A 19,247-nucleotide genomic window follows, 5' to 3' on the forward strand; every position below is an offset into this window, starting at 1 on the left:
TGTTCAAACAGGCCATACTGTAAATAAAGTAAATATCACAAATCTTTGAGACATTGATGTGAAAAAGCTGGCAGTAACTTTGCTATCAGAAGCCGCCTGAGCTGACAGCTGGCCGTGTTGAGGCAAACAAAAACTCTTGGCACTAGAGGCTTGATGGAGAGGCCTCGCAGAGGGCAGGACTTTCCAGAGTGAGCAAATAAAGTAGTGCGGTATTGTTGAGACTAAGTTTGGCGTGGTGGGAAGACATCCAAATGGAGGTGCGGTGGATGCATGCCTCCATCTGAGTGTCAGAGAAGAACAGCAGGTGAGCTGCTTTAAGAAACCTGAAGTGTCTGTATTATTATTTCTAAAAGAAAAGAAAAGGGTTGAATCACAATTTTTCCCCACCAAATATTCTCTACTCCACTATGATGAGTATTCGGGGCAGAGGAGTCAGTGTACCAGAAAATGACACTGCCCCCCCCCCCACTACATATGCATTTCTATATTTAATACACAGCAAGAATTTAGTAAAGAAATAATCGATATAAATTCCATTGTGTCATAATTGCTACTTTTGGACTATTTTACACTGTCACCCCTGGTTTGAAATTAAGACTGCCTAGTAGTCATGGCTGACATGGGGCTTATGCTGAATAAATTCCGCCTATCAGCAAGCAAATGTGTGATGTGTATAGAAAAAACTATTAGAGCAAATGTTTTGAGCCTGATAAATAATTTTAGTTTTGACCATTTATATTCCAGCTCGGGGTGTAGTCTGCCTTCGCCCATTGACGGCTGGGATAGGCTCCAGCAAGTCCCCGCGACCCTATATAGGATAAGCGGTTTGGAAGATGACAGGGTCCGCTGATAGTGTAGTGGTACACACGCCCGAGTTGTGTGCGGGCAGCGTGGGATCGATTCCCGCTCAGTGACAGTGTCTATGTGTGCCCTGCGACTGGCTGGCGACCAGTCCGGGGTGTAGTCTGCCTTCACCCGTTGACGGCTGGGATAGGCTCCAGCAACTCCCCGCGACCCTGTATAGGATAAGCGGTTTGGAAAATGACATGACATGACATGACATGACCATTTATATTTAAAGAGAAAGTTAACCCAAACATATTTTTTCCAGAATATGTTCTATGAAGACCAACAAGTTCAGAGAAGGCATTCTGATTAATATTGTGTTTATGTAATATGAGTTAAGCAGCAAAATCCAGCTCTTTTTAGTCATCTCAGGGGGCGGCCATTTTGTCACTTCTGTCAACTGAAAATGACATCACAACTGCTCAGGGCTCAGATAATGACCAATCAGAGCTCAGCTTCAGAAAACAGGTGAGCTACGATTGGTTGTTCCCTGAGCACTGAGCAACTGTGATGTCATTTTCATTCAACAGAAGTGACAAAATGGCCGTCCCCGGGGATGGCTAAAAACGGATGGATTAACTCGTACTCCACAAACGCAATATTAATCAGAATGCCTTGTTTCAACTAGTGGGCCTGCGTAAAACATATTCATGAAAAAATATGTTTGGGTTGATTTCCTCTTTACGAATCTGTGTTGTCCGCCCTGTTTTTAACACTGACATTGAAAGTTCTAATTAAAAAGAAAAAAAGCACACCAGTCTGAAAGCGAGTGGCGTAGTCTTCATGGTATGTGGTCTATACTTAAGTGGTTGATTCCCCACCATTTTGTTCCCATTAAAACCGCCGCACACTTGGTGAACCTCGTAGCTCATCACAATTGAACCCAGGACTCATAGTCATTTAAGAATTGCACAAAGTGGGACAGTTATGTAGGTGCAGAAACTAACATTCTAGCAAAAAGGGGAAATGTGGCCAGGATCGGTAGAAGTATGTGTGAACAGGTCTCACTCACTTTTAGAATGACAGAACGCTCGCGCACAGCCAGGCGGGCTCTTTATTTGCTGGGTGGGTCTGCAGACATGAAGCCGTGTGTGTGAAAACTATCACTTGCCTGGACCAAATTCCTCCAAACATACTGTACGTGCACTGTAAATATTAACAGCATATAATTCAATACTAGGTGAATGGCACGTTTATTCTCACTTTTACAACGGCCTTAGTCTGCCTCAGAAAAATGTATGCTTGAAGAATTTTTGTTGTCCAAAATAAACTGACCTTATATTATACACTATTATAATACTATTAAAAGAGAGGGTTTTTTTTTTGTCTTTTGACCAGGGTCCTTAATACTGGACACAACATTAGGTACACCTGCACAGCATAATGAGACCTTTACAAAGATAATACAGGAAGTCCTCGAATTACGATGTACGCGGCCTACGACGTTTCGCCTTCACGACGCTCTTCCGCCATTTTGTCCCACAGAACCATCCGATTTCTGAAACATTCGGAATAATCCGTTTACATGAATGAGCAGACAGAGTTGCAGACGGATGAAAATCCACTTTTGTCTGTGCTTATTAGTCCGTCTATTTATTTATTTTTTAATTTCCCGGCTATCGTCTAATGTCAGCAGACCAGGCGTCTGTCAGTAACGGATAGACGGACCGGTCCGTCGGTCACACAGAATACCCACCTCTGCTTATCTATGCTCTTATTTTATGGTGTTAATGTGTGTCAATAACTGTGCCATGTAGATGAATAAAGTTTTCTTAATGTGAATCATATAGTTCTTTGTAATATTTTGGCTTCTTTATTTAACTAAGTATGAATGTTCAACATGTTGGCATTGTTATTTTGTTCAGATATACGTTAAATTAATACAGTTCTTATATTGATGTGTGCGTGTGTGTGGTGGGTGCGTATAAAGGAGTTAAATCAGCACGTCAGCGTTTTTTGTTTGTTTGTCTGTTGTTTTAGTATCAATACTTCTAATTAAGTAAACAGCATAAGTACTTTTGACATGTCTGGTGAGTAGTAGACAGTAAAAACGTAAAAGTACAAGCCAAGCATTCAGAGCAATTTGTGCATTTTTGGCACTGACGTTTTAAGTCTCGCGAGAGCTGAATTTGGGTGGGTGTGGGTGGGGTGGGGTGACTCGGGAGGGGAGTTTTTAGGGGGGGGGGGGAGTGAGCAAGGGATGAGGAAAGAGCCGAGTAAGGGAGAAAGCCTCAGTGACTTCTCAGCCCTCTTGTCCTGTGGTATGCATCAGCTCTTCTAAATGATCTCTCGTGGATCCACACGCAGCTGGATGCGCACGGGCCCACTTCGCGCGTGACCGTGCGCATCTATTCACAGGCGCCCTTCGGAAGCTTGCATTCACCTCTCTAAACTTTTATCATTATCATACCTGCGTGCAAGCGTGAACAACTCCTCTGCTGGGTGTGAGGCGAATCTCCTCATAGGAGACAAGGTAATTAATTGCGCTTTTTTATTTTTTTTTTAACACTGCGTGTTTTTGCGACTCTCTAACCAACTTCAAAATAGGACTAATCACGACACGCCAGATGTTTCACTGAGTGCAATGGAGTTGTTTTGCCTTTTAACAATCCTGTGCCTCTTTTTTCCCCTCCTCTGCTCTCTTATTGTTTTTGCAGCTTTGACTCCAGACTGCACACAAGTTCCACAGTTCGAGGGCTGGACAGTGAGTGAAGGACATTGCACACTTGAGGAGTGGATATGCAGGACAGTAAGAGCGGAGGAGGACGGCTCCTGCAGCTGGTTCTGGTGGCCCAGCTGTCCCTCTGCGTCCTGTTTGGAGACGCCGCAGAGGTTCTGGACACCGGAGAGGTCAGAACCACTGACTCCAGAACCAGCAGAGCCAAAAGGAGGGGAGGGACAGACTTGCTCAGAGGGTAATGTGACTATGATAATCCCTCAACCATTAGACCCATATGGGCAGCCTTGATTTTATTACCCCGCTTCTCTTCATTCTTCTCTGGAGAATCACTTGCTTTCTTCTTTTCAATGAGCATCTCTTAGCATTGTGTTCACATACAGGTGTCATGTTATATACAGTGAACTCGCACATATCGCAAGTTGGCATTTGCAAATCACTTATTTGTGGCTTTTTTTTGTGTGTGTGTGGGGGGGGGGGGGGGGGTCCGGGGGCTCTGTTATTTGCTGAAAAACTCACTTATTTTTAATAAAGATATCTTGTGGCCTCTTGGTACCAAGCAGAGGTGGATCAAGTTGCCACAAATTATTCTTGAGTATTACTACTCAGTGAGTGAGTGGTTAGCACATCAAAGTTTTAAGGTTTGGGGGTTTAAATCATTTTTCTTCCCACATTCAAAAAACATAAATATTAGGTCAATTGAAGACTAAATTTTCCTTAGGTGTGAATGTGAGTGTGAATGGATGTTTTTCTATATGTGCCCTGCGATTGGCTGCTGACCAGTCCAGGGTGTTCCCCACCTCTTACCTGAATTCAGCTGGGTTAGGCTCCAGCACACCTAAATGAGGATATACATACTGAAAATGGATGGATGAATTAAGGCAAATTCAGCCACAAGAAATAGTATTTAACTTTACATGTTCACACAAAAAGCACAACCGGCTCACCAAGCAGCGATTACATAGAAAACAAGTAGAGTTCTTGTAGGCTGAAATGTCAACATTTTTAGGGAGATGGATGCCAACACCTGACAGAGCTATTCTTTTCCGCTATTCCTCATTTCACGGAATGAGTCACGGCAACTGTGTGCGGTCATGTGACCGCCTGTCTCTTTTTGATTGGTCAAATGGAGTCAAATGTCACTAGTAGATGCGGTGGACTGAGGAAACAGAGTCATGTGACCCAAGTCACTCTGATGAACCAAAACGGATCGCGCAAGCAAATACCTGTAGATAAAAATACAAGTAGTGAGTGGAATATAGCTCAATGTAAGGGAGTAAAAGTACAGCATTTCATCTTACCAAAAATATTCAACTACAAGTAAAAAGTATGTTGCATTGAAACCACTGTGATAAGTTTGAAATATACGAAATGTTACTTCTGTAATAGTAGCACAGTAAATGTAACTCGTTATAATCCAACTCTGGTACCAAGGAAATATGTTGAAGTGAATTGAGGTGCTTCATTTGGACAGAAGTAGTGCTTTGCCGCCATTTTGTGGCCTCTACAGTATAGAATTTTGTAAATCTTTTTGGGGGATTGTGTCAATTACTTTTTGCTATTCACAGCTATAGCTGAGAACACTGTACACACACGCACACACACCCATACACGCACACATACGTCCTTTATGAGCCCTGAAGGTCAGAGAATATGTGTGTGCATGTTTTAATAATAACAACAATGCAAGGCTGCCTGAGATGAGTAAGATTGTCCGTGATGGGGAAGTTTGGAGCAAAGCTTAGCAATTAAATACTGGCAAGGGGATCACATTCCTGCTGCCTGCAATAATAAATTACATCCAAACAAAGGAGGCCATTGGTCGTGTGTGGCTGTGGCAGAGGGAAAGAGAGACCCAGAGAGAGACATAGAAACAACCTAATCCTTTTTCAGCCCCCAAAAAAGTGGATAAATCACATCTGCAGCTGTACGCAGTTCTCTGCTGGAGTGTAAATGTATGTTTGCGTACGCATACGTGTATTTGCGAAAGAAAAAGTGCAAGCAAGGCAGGAGAAGAAAGCACCCCGAAAAAACAGACCATCTGTGCACAGTGATGACAGCAAACAGCTGATGAAGGTCACACAGTAGACATTTTTATGTGACATGCTTTAAGTTCATCTATGTGAACATCTGCGTTCAGGAAGAGGCTGCGTGCTGTGTCACGCTGACTTACCACCAGAAGAATGTTTCTGACATCCTCATGATTACCTCATGGATCTGGTTGGACTTACATCCGTTGACCCACAGGTCAGCATGGATTCAAGCCTGACATATGTAGACCTCGGGCACACCTGTAGGGGGCAGGATGGCTTAGGCGTTGCCAACAGGAAATGTTTGCATAGGTGCATCATTATTTTTTTTCTTCTCTCAGGAAGCGTACAAGAAGTATTTTCGACAATATAACAGCAGGTTACGGTGGCATGTACATCATCTGAAGCAGTTCAGAGTCAGTATTTATTGAATAACAATCCCCCCTCAAAATAGATAAATAAAATACATCATACTCACATGATTTATAGCTGATTAATCCAATCGGCGAAAGAAACAGTTCCATTACTAATTCACAGTCGTGCTTTGGGATATGAGTTTAATTTGGTCCATGACCACACTCGTAACACAAAACACTGCCATCGTTGGTCATTGAGATGAATGGTAACGCCATTATAGTAATGCAAGCGAGCCTCTCCCCCCAAAAATAATTAAAAAAATGTTTGTATTGGTTGTTTTTCCATTACTAATTTACAGTGGTGCTTTGAGACACGAGTTTAATTTGTTCCAGGACCTCACTCGTTACACAAAACACTGCCATCGTTGGTCATTGAAATAAATAGTAACGCCATTACAGTGATGCAAGCGAGCCTCTCCCCCCCAAAAAACAATAAAAATGTGTTCATATTTTTTAATAGGGAAAAATAACACTATAATAATGTAAATTATTTAAAACTCAGCGTTAACACGATTCAAGACAATTTAAAGAATTTAAAAGTTTCTGCTTTGTGATTTTTGGTGCAATTCAATTCAGCGTGCAGCTCCTTCTGGTGTGCCTGCCTTGGCCACTGTGAGGCAGTATAATGCTATGGTCATGCACAGAAACAGAAGAATAGTTTTGCAACTACTGTGACTCAGTAAGATGCAGTAATGTTAATCAATTTTCATAGAGGATAAAGAATGTATGCCTGTGAGTATTGTTATATCAACTGTCGTGTGTATTGCTTCATTGTTTGTGTTCAAATATCCATTGTTTATAGGGTTCCGAAAACCTAACTATCGATGCTATCCATTAGCATGATAGTGGCGTTTTCCATTATATGTTCACATTAACCCAAAGGCCCAGTCTTGGGCAATGTTGTTTGGATGTTCTAAATACAGAAGACGTAATTTTCTTTGTTTTATGTTTACTTTGACAGTAAACTTCCTCTGAGAGTGGCGTTAAACAGCCTGAAGGCTTTTTTTTTTTAAGAATTGTTCACTATTTGCCAAACTGTTGCTTATTGTGAAGTCACTACCACAATACGGTGTTCACAAGTTTGCGCTCACAAGTCAAAGCTAAAAACTAGTTGAATTGTAAAAATATCTCAAAAAAATAAGTCACGTCACTCACATCTCAAGATATGACTGTACTTTAAATTACATGAGCCAGTACGACTGAATTTGAAGGCCCTGGGCAGATAAGATGAACATGGCAAGACGATAGAGACTGAAATCTGATTGGACGTGAGAAAAAAAATCCATATAGACATACTGGAAGCAGTCCAGCCAGGAGAAATGCCATGAGATGAAGGGAATAGCATATTGAGAATAAATTTGTATAATTTTATAGAACAAATATTAGCATTTTGGTTGTTGGACACCACTTCTGAGATGTGGTTTTAATATTTTGGCTACAAAATCAAGCTAAATAAGAGGCGGAAAAGTACAATCAGCTGTGGGTATGATGCAGTGCAAATTACAACCACAATCGAAAAACGTTTGAAGAAAAACGGATTTGAAGTTAATACATCTCTAATGGTGTCAAGCAAAACTGAGCAGCTCACTTGCGTTGCATCTTATTAGATTGTGCACACATACTGTAGATAGGTATATATTAGGGTTGCCTTTGTGATGAAGGGCTTCCTTTTGTATGTTATCTGTCACCTGAATTGTTGAATATGTCATGTTTTTACTCCTCAGACCCAATGTGTGCGGCTCAAGGAACAATGTGTATTGCTGCCCAGGCTGGAAGACCCTGATTGGGGGAAACCAGTGCATTGTCCGTAAGTATCATCTAAAAAACATAAATAAATAAAGACCATATCAGACTTTTTGACGCCAGAATTTTAATATTGGTCATTGAAAGAATTCAACTTGGTCAGGAACAGTCATCTCTTTATCCGTGACTCCTCAGTTTGTTATCCAAGAAAAACAGTGGCCGGCCGTGCATTTGATAACTGGGCCTTCAGCGGGGATTTACCCAACTTAATCCACGTGACAAAACCAAATACTGTATGTTATTCAGAAAATACGCTGCTGATAATTAAACGTATTAATATGTACAGGTTGGCTGGAACAGGTTTTGCTCTAATAAAACGGGTGAAAGTGCTGGCCATTCAACATACACGTACTTGAAGCTGTGTAGCCAAGAGAACTGCTATGACGCTAAGAGACTGTTGGGAATAATATAAGTACCGGTATGTATATGTAGTTTCATGGAGCAAATATTAAAAATTAGGTTGTAAATATAAGTCAGTGAATCAGATAGTGTTGAGGTCACCAGAGACGGCCTTGCTGCCCCTGAAGGCTTGTCACTGTACAAATAAGCAGAAAATGTTGTACTTTAGTTCCAACTCCCCACTTATTTGCTTAATTAATTGGACCGACATTGCAGTGGAGAGCGGATAATGATGTTTATAAAGGAGAGACAAATCCTCTTAATAAAGTGCGAGCAGACAACGTGACCTCAAGCGAGTGGAAATTTTTAATTCTGGTTCATGTACACCAGCATTCTTTTGGACGTTTCTTTTTATAGTTTCTGTTCTTGCTCTCTCCCCCTCCCTCGGTAGACAGGAAGGTCTGAGAGGCCGTAGCCTCGTATGATTGCAGTCTGGCGGGCCGGCCGGCTGCCAGGATGCCTGCCACGGCTCTAATGACATTGTTTAGCAGTGGGGTTCAGGGAGTAGGGGTCAGTGGCTGGACTCTACCTGACCAGAGCTGAGGCCATGCAGCAAAGCCAACAACAGGCTGTGGGAAAGAAAGCCAGGGAGTGAAAAAAAAAAATAGCCAGCAGCAACTAAAAACACTTCACTGGTGCACTTTTATGGCAAGTCAGAAAGGAGAATGGCTCAGCAACATGTGGCGCCAGCTATAACATGACCATGATTAGGGTTACGAAAGATTGGGCCCCATTTGTACTGGAGCCGCTTTGAGATTTTGAGGGTTGATGAGGTTGAGATCATAGCTACACCCTCTGCGAGTGAAACGCAAAACCTTGAGCGAATGCATCAGTTCCATTCTCTCTCACGCACATTGAAGACTTCCTGAAATGAAACATGTACGTTGCTAAGGTGTGTGCCTTCGTTGCTCTTTGCAGCCATATGTCGCAGCAGTTGCGGTGATGGTTTCTGCTCCAGACCCAACATGTGCACCTGCCCCACCGGCCAAGTCGCCACATCCTGTGGATCCAAATCAGGTGGGGTATAACAGCACCTATCATGTCTTACCTTGATACAGTGAATTGGTTCTAATGGCTTGTTGGTGCACATCACTGTGAAAATAGCCTTTACAGCGAACGTCCATTAATCAGATCCATCGATAGGTGAAAAAGCACAATATTGAGATGCTGTAAACACAAGACACTTCAACTTATTAGAGCACACTTATAAAGTATTCCTTAGTTCTCACTCTTATGCTGTCAAGAAACAGGAGTAAAACATCAATTTGAAGAAATGAAAAGGGGAAAACTCTCCCACTTTTGCCGTTTCCCAATAGGAGGGAAAGCTGTTTATTTGTCACTCCCAGTTAAAATTGACTGTAAAACTGACACATAAAACAAAAGAAAATTGTACATACAACAAAATAAGTGAGTCATGATTGGCCGTTACTTGAGCCCTGAGGAACTGTCAGCAAAATGGCCGCCGCCTGGGATGGATGCAATATTATTCAGAATGCCATGTTAAGACTAGTGGGGGAGTGTAGAACATATTGAGAAGAAAGTTTCTGACTTGACTTTCCCCTTTGAACAGTTTATCAACATATGAAGCTGTTTTTTTTAACAAAATGATCAACAGAATTTTTGTAAACATTTCTTACTCAACAGTACAACAAATGTAGAACAAAATAAAATGACAGTGAACTACAAAAAAAAGGACTCCTCAGGAATAATGAATATGCCTTAAAATGTAAACATCATTTCAAAGTTATGATCCTACAAAAGATGTTAACATCACTGCTACTTGCAAATGTGCATGATGCGCAAAGATAATATGATTGGTTGCTGCTTTCATCCGATGGCTGCCAGCTAGTTAGTAGCGGCTAAACCGCTAATGCTACGTGGGAAGGCTGTGCAAACTGTTTGCATTTTCATGACATCATCACTTAGGTGGTCCTTGTTCAAATGATTCAACAGGATTGTTGTCTTGCCCATTTTTGAGGACATACCTTGCACAACAGCTACATTTACTCCATGTCGCTTTGGAGATTCCACCACACAACTGATGGTGAGGAACATCTCGTCAACATAACTTCATCTTCGGAAGATAACCACAAGTCATGGATGCCCATCAGATGCGAGATTAGCTGCATGTTCGATCACTGATTACTTCTTACTAGCCTCTAACTTTTTGTGTACTTCAACTTGCAAACTAAAGGAGAGTAGGAAAAGGTCGACTCTGATTGGCTGCTGTCACACACATTTCCGCTGTGTCTAATCAAGAAAATGGGCTCACAGCGCACAGCTGGTCACTGTAATACCACGATTCTCAATCATGTGATCACCGAGCCCTACTTATATTGCCCTTTGGAAGGTAATTGACGGGGTTTGGGGATGTGGGAGCTGACGTATAAAAAATAGATGTATAAATAAATAACGCTCATGCAATTTTCTGGGCTCTCTGTGTGATCGGTACCAAACACCGGTCACCGATTGGGGACCACTGCTGTGTACTATAAAAAAAAAGTGATCGAGTAGTACAGCAACCCACTTATTGAGAGTTTGATTAGATGACAGATCATTTGTCTTTGGAGATTAGTGTTACGCCATAATCCTGTTAGAAAAGTTTTTGCTGAGACAACATTTCTGTTGAACAAGTCCATATGCTAGTTACATGATTCTCTTTTGCTGGGTAATGAGCCCGAACTAATAGGGAACCGTTTTTTGTCTGACATTTTTGAGTTGCACACATCTGCTTACTCAACTAGGATCAATACCCATTCAATGACATATTCATATCCACCTGACTATTCACTCACATGTATAGATACATAGATATGTTTTACTTTTATTGCAAGTCAATTTTAGTTGTTGTATTGTTCTGCCCACAGTCCAGCACTGTAATATCCGATGCATGAACGGCGGGACTTGTGCTGAAGACCAATGCCTCTGTCAGAAAGGCTACGTGGGAAACCACTGTGGCCAACGTAAGTGTCACTGCTTATTTTGCCTGTTTGGGCTTTTGACAGAATCTTGTCAAAACTAGCGACAACATTCAGTACGTACCGTTGGCTGAATGTAATGTTGCCTTCCAACAAATAGCACCTGGCATAGCTCCAAATTTTCTTCTGTTGTTTTTGGACACAATTCTAAGGCCAACGCCCCTCACCTAGGCACAGCTATATAATAAACTCTGTACAAAAATTACAAAATTTTAGCTCAGTTCGGATTAAACCTCAGGAAGGTATTTAGCAGAGCTGGGCATTCCGCCTATGTGACTGACCTATCCGCCTATGACGGACACCCATTTTGTAGGTTATAAATGATAGACCGAAAACTTTAAAAAATAGTCAGACTAAGTATAGTCAGAAGCCGATTTTTTAATGTCTATCTAATTGTCATCTATTTTCGCGGTGAGGCCCTCCTTGCTGGGCCATATTTATAACGAAAGACTCACCATAGCATGGAAGCCTAATGGCGGCCGCACTAAATGTTGCTTTGAGGACCTAAGGGTGAGGCTTCCGTTTCCCGTTGGCCTCAGCCAAGGTCCATAAAGGTCCCAAAATGTCCTAAACGGAGACCTTCATGTACCTTTGAGGACCTCGGCCGTGGCAAACGGGAAACGGGAGCCTCGGCGCAGCCATTGAAGCCTCACCTCACTGGGAAATGGACTCGATTACATAGATGGAAAAAAAAACAAAAAAAAAAACGTACATATATATATATATATATATATATATATATATATATATATATATATATATATATATATATATATATATATATATATATAGTTCCTATGGCGCAGTGAGTCACTCTTTCTGTTCAGATAATTTTCTATAGTCTATTTTTGGGATTAGATTTCAATGGCGAGGCTGCGATAAATGATAGACGGGAAACTTAAACAAATTGTTGGACTAAGCAGAGTCTATGTAATCGTCTATATATTACTGTTTCATTTTTACAGAGCGAGTTAGACAATTAGTCCACTTCATGTCGAGTCAAGTCAAGCTACAGTATTACGTCACTCAGTGGCTCCATGGATGAGAGAAAGTCCCACAAAGTAGTCAGTAGTCAAAATTAGTTGACACAACGACTGTGTACTCATTAGCGTGTTAACATGTTGGGCGGCTGTCTGCTCCCATTTGTGTGCTTTATGTGTCATTAGTGTGTCATTAAATAACATGAGCTCAGCTGGATTTCCAAGCTTCTTTCCATGCTTTCGTCCTCATCTGACGACCATTCACCCTTTAATTTTTTTTTCTTTACTTATTTCAGTTTTTGTAAAAATCACTTACCCTAAGTTTTTAACAACCCATCGTAATGTAAGTTAACCACTGACCGTTAATGCAGACCAAATTAACGCTATAGAACACTTCTGAGGTGTCCTGATATGTAAAGTTAAAAGTCCCAGAGCAGTTGTGCCTGATGTCATCATGGAATGACTCTTGTCCAATCAGAACTATCTGTTTTATAAAGTGCATTATAGGTCGATCCTGAAACATCCCTATCTTTATGTGAGTAGTCACTACGAACATCTAGCATGGAATCCAACACACGGCACACTCAAAGGACGAGATAACATATGCTATGTCAACAAAATGTAACCCTTGTCTCTTTTTGTACAGCGGTATGTGAAAATGGCTGCCTTAATGGAGGAAGGTGCGTGGCTCCCAACAGATGTGTGTGCACCTACGGCTTCACGGGGGCGCAGTGCGAGAAAGGTAATGAACACTACTCGCCTTGCCTACATCCTTCACAACCTAATGAGAAGTGGGTGTTGAATGTTTTTTTTTTTTTCTGGAACTGAAGACACATTTGGGTTCTTTGTGCCACTGAATGAGGTTTTGTTGTGCAACCAAAATGTTGACATGTTGTGCCCAGCGGTGACCATCAATTTCCACATCTGCTTTTGCAATGAAGCTCTGGGGAATGTAACATCTTTGCTCTTCGTTAGCCCAACTCTTCCCAATCTCCTTTGGTTGTGAACACTCCAACCTAGACAAGCCTGTTCAACGTCTCAAAGTCAAACGTGTGAGAGCTGACATGCTTGAGGTCTGCTGCAGTGATGACCAGCTGAGGTTAAAGTGTTGACCTCGTAAAGCTAATATTTGGATTGTCAGCAGCGCTCCTAATTAGTATTGTCCCCTTTAATGAGTCCAGACTTTAGGGCCTCTCAGAGGCGTCTGGTGGACAATTTGTCCTGGTTTGCTTCAGTGTTTTCTTCAACCCTGAAACTATGAAGGCGCTATCTGCTAGCCGGATGGGTTAGCAACAGGCCTTATCTGCTGAAACACACTTCATCACACGGGACTTTGCTTTCTGTTCCTTTCCTGTGTGGAAGCTTGGTGATGTGGGACAATGTTTTTATTTCTCAAATGGTGAGGTTTATATACACACATTTTTTTTAATTGTGCAATTGTGTAGCCCCCGCATCACAGATCACATAACAACAACAGGTTTTTTGTTGTTGTTGTTTTTTTTAGGATATCAGTCCAAAAGTTAAGTAGTAATGTACAGTACATAGATTTTATATAACGTGACTATGAATGAGGGCTGTGCAGAGAGCTTTGGAGGGTTAGGTATTCAAAATTAAAAGGGGGCATGTGGAACAGGACTTTGCAATACCTTAAAGAAACATACTTGTCGATATAACTCATCGGACTGTGTGCTTTGTATATGGCCGAAATGGCATGTGTATGTGATAAAAGAGTTCCTGTTCGGCCTGCTGCTGGCCTTTTACTAGAAAATGATGTTTACAGAGTGCCACATATGACATGGGGGGGATAAAAGTTCAATGACGGTACAGTATATTTAACGTGTGCATGAAATAGTTAGGCCACAAAACATATTTCTGCTGCAAAAAAGGAATAATGCGCACAAAATGCAAATTCACACAAGTTGTGTACAATTTTTAAATTTTTTTTATCAGAAATAGTTCCGTAAAGTACTTTATTTTTGAACAAGTTGGACATTTCACCATGAAATCACATCCAAAGCTTGAATGATAATTTAAGCCTTCTTCTGTATTGCTGTAGTTCCAATGTGTGGCTCTAGTGTCAGTCAAAAAGAAGATGCTACATGAGATAAACTACTTGGAAATGAGACCCATAGGCAATCATATTTTGTATTTTAACAGGTACACTGTACGTTGCTTAAAAAATAGATGCGGTGAAAATTCAGACTTAATAAACATTATCATTAAGGGACTAGCTAATTAATTCAGGAGATAAACAATAAATCACAAGTCTTAACCTTGGTAATAGCTAATATGTCACACTGAGCTTTCCCTACCTTTGAGGTTCTTGTGATGACTCATACTGTTTTACCAGACATTTGTTTGGCTCCGGTAGATGGTCTATTTTGCTGTGGCAAGGATCGTTTGAGCCTGTTGCCCCGATTCATGGCACAAACATACTCTTTTGATGGTTAAATGGATAGCGCGCTGCAGCCCAACCATTTTACACATAGCAGTGAGAAATATTTTTCAACCCTTATGATGGAGGTATGGTTCCCTAACTGTCTCTTTAGAAGTGGCCACTCCGCCACAAGGCACAAATTATCTTCTCTGTACTATTTACAACATCCACATGAAGAAAAAAAAAAAAAAAGCAAATATAAAAAAAAATCAAAACCTTTTTGGGCTATTTTAGGTGGCACAACCGCAAACACAAGTCTTTGTCATTGTTTCATTTCAGTAGTCCATGACTTTTTACCATTCACAAACATTATACAGTAAATTGGTACAAACTACTGTTACAAAGATGGCTGCCCTGCTAAACTATCCAGCATCGACCAGCATGGATTCTTTGCTGGTATAAGATGGTTAATGCTGGTTTATGCTGATCTGATGCTGATGTTTCTGGTGGACCAGCATGGCATTGATGGTCAACCAACATGGGATGTTGTTAGATCAACATGGGATGCCGGTGGACCAACATGAGATGCCGGTAAACCAGCATGGGATGCTGGTGGACCGGCATGAGAATGCTATTGGACCAGCTTGGGATGTTGAACAGTATGACATACTCGTAAAACTGATTTACCAGTACAGTTTTCCCTGTGTTGCTGGATGGGTCTGTGTGTGCAAATTTCAGTGTGTCTGGTCTCAGGGCTATTAATAAATGTGCTGGGCCCCTTAATTAACATTAAGTTATGGCATGAGTACCTTAGCAGCAAGGATACTTGAGTTTGAAACTTGAACTTGAGTAGGTTAATAGTTACAAATAGCAATTAATAACAGTCAATATTATTAGTCCGTAACAATATTTTGTCTTCAGCGAAGAGGACTATTAATTATGGAGAGTTTGGATGTGTTAATGCATAGATGGGGTTGAGGCCTTAGCTAGTTCTATTACTTTTGTATCTTTTTTTCAATACAGTATATTGTACATTTTGTATCTAGTTACCGTAACCTTTATTCATCCAGGTAAAGGCATTGAATGAAAACAAATTGACATTCACATTCTAGTGGTTTTATCTTAAATTGTACTTTTTCACCTTTTCGATTTTTGCTCATTCCTTTCTTTTCATTTTTAACTAGTTCAAAAGCTTGTCTGACTTCTATCACTGTAGAATGTTGTTCAACGCTACTTGAGCGACATTTGTATAACAGTAAGGGAATCTGGTATCTCTTGACACCAGCAAGACCAGCATGCTATTCATCAGCAACCAGCATATCGTCGCTGTCCTGTGGAAAACACGTACGTCCACTTTAGTATGTATTTTTTAAATTTTCACTTTAATGGAATGTCTGTAACGTGGAAACCCCATTCATGTAAAAAAAAACAACAACAACAAAGGGACATAAGTGTTTTTCACTGGACAGCGACGATGCTGGTCTTGCCTGTGTCAGCATGGACCAACACCAGCATGCTCCCTGCTAATAAGAAATAAAATAATTGAAATAATAATATTAATAAATTAAAAAAACATCATAGACCAGCATGGGTGCTCACCAGCATAAACCAGCATATCTTCGCTGTCGTGTGAAAAACACGTATGTCCAATTTTGTGATTTTTTTCCCTTAAATTTTCACATTAATGGGATGTCTGTAACACTTAACCCCCATTAATGTAACAATTAGAAAAAATAGACATAAGTGTTTTTTACAGGAAATGCTGTTTTTTTTTTTATGATAAAATGTGGCGATGGCTGGTGGAACACACAAAGGCCTACCTTAAGCACATGGAGCTACTATTTAGTGCATAAACTGCTTTGAGTTGTATTAGTTGAAAGTTGGAAGGAAAGCCTGCGTGCTACAGTGGGCTCTAAATTGCTATTAAATGTGGCTATCATGGAGCATATTGCCTGTGTGATGAATTATAAATAAGAATGTTGTGTTTTGTGGAAATATGTTTGTTTGAATGACGGTAGGCATCTAGAAGCTTTTATAGTTGCTAATGTTATATACTCTAATTAGCTTATGGAAGTGTTGTGCTGACATTTTGTCATATTTCATAGACTAAACATTAATCCCAATGTTACTTATCCATATTTATATTTCCAATGAGTTCATGTTGTATTTTGTCTTCACTGAGGCAAACGCAAGCCTATAGATCTGTTTGTGTTTTGACTACATTTAAGTCACTTTCACAGGCATTTCCTTGATGACTGAATAAATGAAGTACATGTGTACAGTCAATCATGAACACATTTAGCCTAACACAATTTTAATGCTTGAAACAGAGCTGTGTCCCATTACAGCTAGATCGTATCCTATTAGCGAGCGCACAACCACACACATGTGACCTGACCAGAAGCTGGAGTCAGCTTGGGATGTGAAAAGATTCTCCTCCAATGTGAACATATCGCCTGTCTGCTGACCGACCAGCGACAGCACCACGCACGACTTAGTGGACCAAAAATGCAGACTGGTTTGTCAATATTTTCTTTGTTTCTCCTAAATGCGATTTAGGCTGGAATGTGCGATTGGCCACAGCTGTCCATAAGGCTGATGATCGCACGCACTCATTTGGTGAAATCAAGCATTTCCAAGCATTTGTGTTAACTTGGGTTGTTGGTGACAGTTTGAGCTTAAATGAGGCAGCATGTGAAGCACGCAAAGTCCTTCAATGCCTCACTGAATTGCTTCTATCTGTTCCAGCCCGGTGCAAACCTCAGTGGAAAGATAACCCTGCGTTTTGTGTCGATCTTTGTGTGTTTAGTTCAAAGCAGCTGATGGGACGGAATTAAGACCTTATTTGGCGACCGCACATACGTCGACCACCCAACATTGGGTACACCATCGAATGAGACCCAAAGCAAGAGTTGTACTAACAATTCTGTCTTTGCAACACATATGTACTTTATCATTCTGAGATGTGGATGTAATGTTTTGACATTCCTTTGTAACTACCATAATTACATTTTATATATTTGATTATACCTTTTCATGGGACAACATTAGAGAAATGATTCTCTGCTACAAAGGATTCAGTCAAAAGCTTGTATACAGAGTGAATGTACTGTCCACTCAAAATAATGCAACCCACAGTCATTAATCTGTCTGCTGGCCACAAATGTGAGTAAACCCGTGAGTGAAACTGTACAAAATGGGCCCAATCCAATCGGCCATTTTCCCTCACCAGTGTCATGTGAATTGTTAATGTTACAAGGTCTTAGGTGTAAATGGGGAGCAGATGTGTGTTACATTTTGTGTTATCACTCTCATACTGATCTCTGGAAATTCAATATGTACTCTCTGAGGATCTGAAAAAAATATATACATATATTATTGCTGTACAAGGTCATCTAGGCTATATGAAGATTGCCTTGAGGAGCATAAAATCGCTAGCATCCACCTGCTATGGTGATGTCATCATGGAAGAGTGGCAGATGATTCTAGGGCGGCCAACTGTCCCGTATTAGCCGGGACGTCACGTATATTGGGCTAATTTGGTTTGCCCCATACGGGACCTTAAATGTCCCCTATATTGACTCATCAACTCTTGCAAATACAGAAAACTGCAATCTACCGATCCTGTAATATAAGATGCTTTTAATAAAGCTTTGGATGGCGATCGATTGTCAATAACGACGGACGCACACGGGTTGGCAGCTCAATGTTTTTTACTTGTATACTTGCTCGAACATACATTGCTGGTTCCCAAACAGTGATAGCACATTACAGTGCTCCTAATGGAGACTCTCGGTACTACACATGACCGATCCTAGATCAGATAACGCGTCAATCTCAGAACAAGCGGCAATCACTCCACCTGTCATGTAAGGACTTCTCTCTGGCTTCGCAAAAGGATAGAAGACTGCTCGAGTCAGTCAAAAGCAGCCAAAAGTATCCATGGAAAAAATAAATTTGGTGAGTCACACTCCTCTTACATTTGAGATTTCTTACACCCATTTTTTGCTGAAAAGAGGCAAATTGGTTTCACACGAGGCTTCATACGAGGTGACATATCGTCGCTGTCCTGTGAAAAACACTGTCCATTTTTCTAATTTTTTCTTATTTTTACATGAATGTGGTTTCCGTATTAACGTGAAAATTAGAAACAAATGCATACATCATGCTCACACCACCGTGGCACCGTGCATCTGTCCCTTATTTAGGAGTGAGAAAGTTGGCCCCAATTTGGGGCCAAAGTTTATGTGGTCAACATTTTTGTGGCTAATTTTGTTGGCCTTTTGTTGCTAATAGTTTAGTTTCAGTAATGGCTGTGTGTTGAGTTATTTTGAAGGCACAGTAAATTTACACTGTTATACAAGCTTCACACTGACTACTTTACATTGCCTCAACATGTATTTTGTTCAGTCTTGTTCCATGAGCTGAAGATATAGGCTACCATATTTTTCAGGCTATAGGCTAATATTTGTTTCATAGTTTGGCAGGCCCAGCGACTTATGCTCAGGTGCCACTAGTATATATTACATTTAGAGCTCGGACTGGTTCACAAAATCCTCCATTCCCTAATTGTGTTGCCTTTCTTTTGGCGGTTGGCAAATACCTTTGGTGCAATACCACTGGTGGTAATGAACCAAAAGTATTTGCCCAAGAGAAAGTACGAGAAGAAATGGAATGAAAAAAAAGAAGCAGTAGTCAGGGCAACTAATGTGTGATGTAACGCCAGTGTAGCATGTGTCTT

The 19,247-nt window shown here is 40.8% G+C and overlaps 1 protein-coding gene across 2 annotated transcripts in view; it reads left to right on the plus strand.

The window, feature by feature from the left end:
* The first annotated feature begins 3,073 nt into the window (after positions 1 to 3,073).
* Positions 3,074 to 19,247, plus strand: part of fbn1 (fibrillin 1) — a 67,204-nt gene continuing 51,030 nt past the window's right edge. The window contains exons 1-7 of one of the 2 annotated variants that reach the window (XM_086025575.1): positions 3,074 to 3,319; positions 3,504 to 3,627; positions 3,679 to 3,761; positions 7,694 to 7,776; positions 9,090 to 9,188; positions 11,039 to 11,134; positions 12,776 to 12,871. In XM_086025575.1, the coding sequence (XP_085881701.1) occupies positions 3,586 to 3,627; positions 3,679 to 3,761; positions 7,694 to 7,776; positions 9,090 to 9,188; positions 11,039 to 11,134; positions 12,776 to 12,871 (499 nt within the window). In that variant the 5' untranslated portion in view covers positions 3,074 to 3,319; positions 3,504 to 3,585. Of the gene's footprint in view, positions 3,320 to 3,503; positions 3,762 to 7,693; positions 7,777 to 9,089; positions 9,189 to 11,038; positions 11,135 to 12,775; positions 12,872 to 19,247 lie in introns of both variants that reach the window. The other variant, XM_086025574.1, reaches the window with a different exon arrangement.

The sequence above is a fragment of the Filicampus tigris genome, chromosome 3 (assembly GCF_054856515.1).
Source record: "Filicampus tigris isolate MCC_2025a chromosome 3, RoL_Ftig_1.0, whole genome shotgun sequence".
Classification (NCBI taxonomy): Eukaryota; Metazoa; Chordata; class Actinopteri; order Syngnathiformes; family Syngnathidae; genus Filicampus; species Filicampus tigris.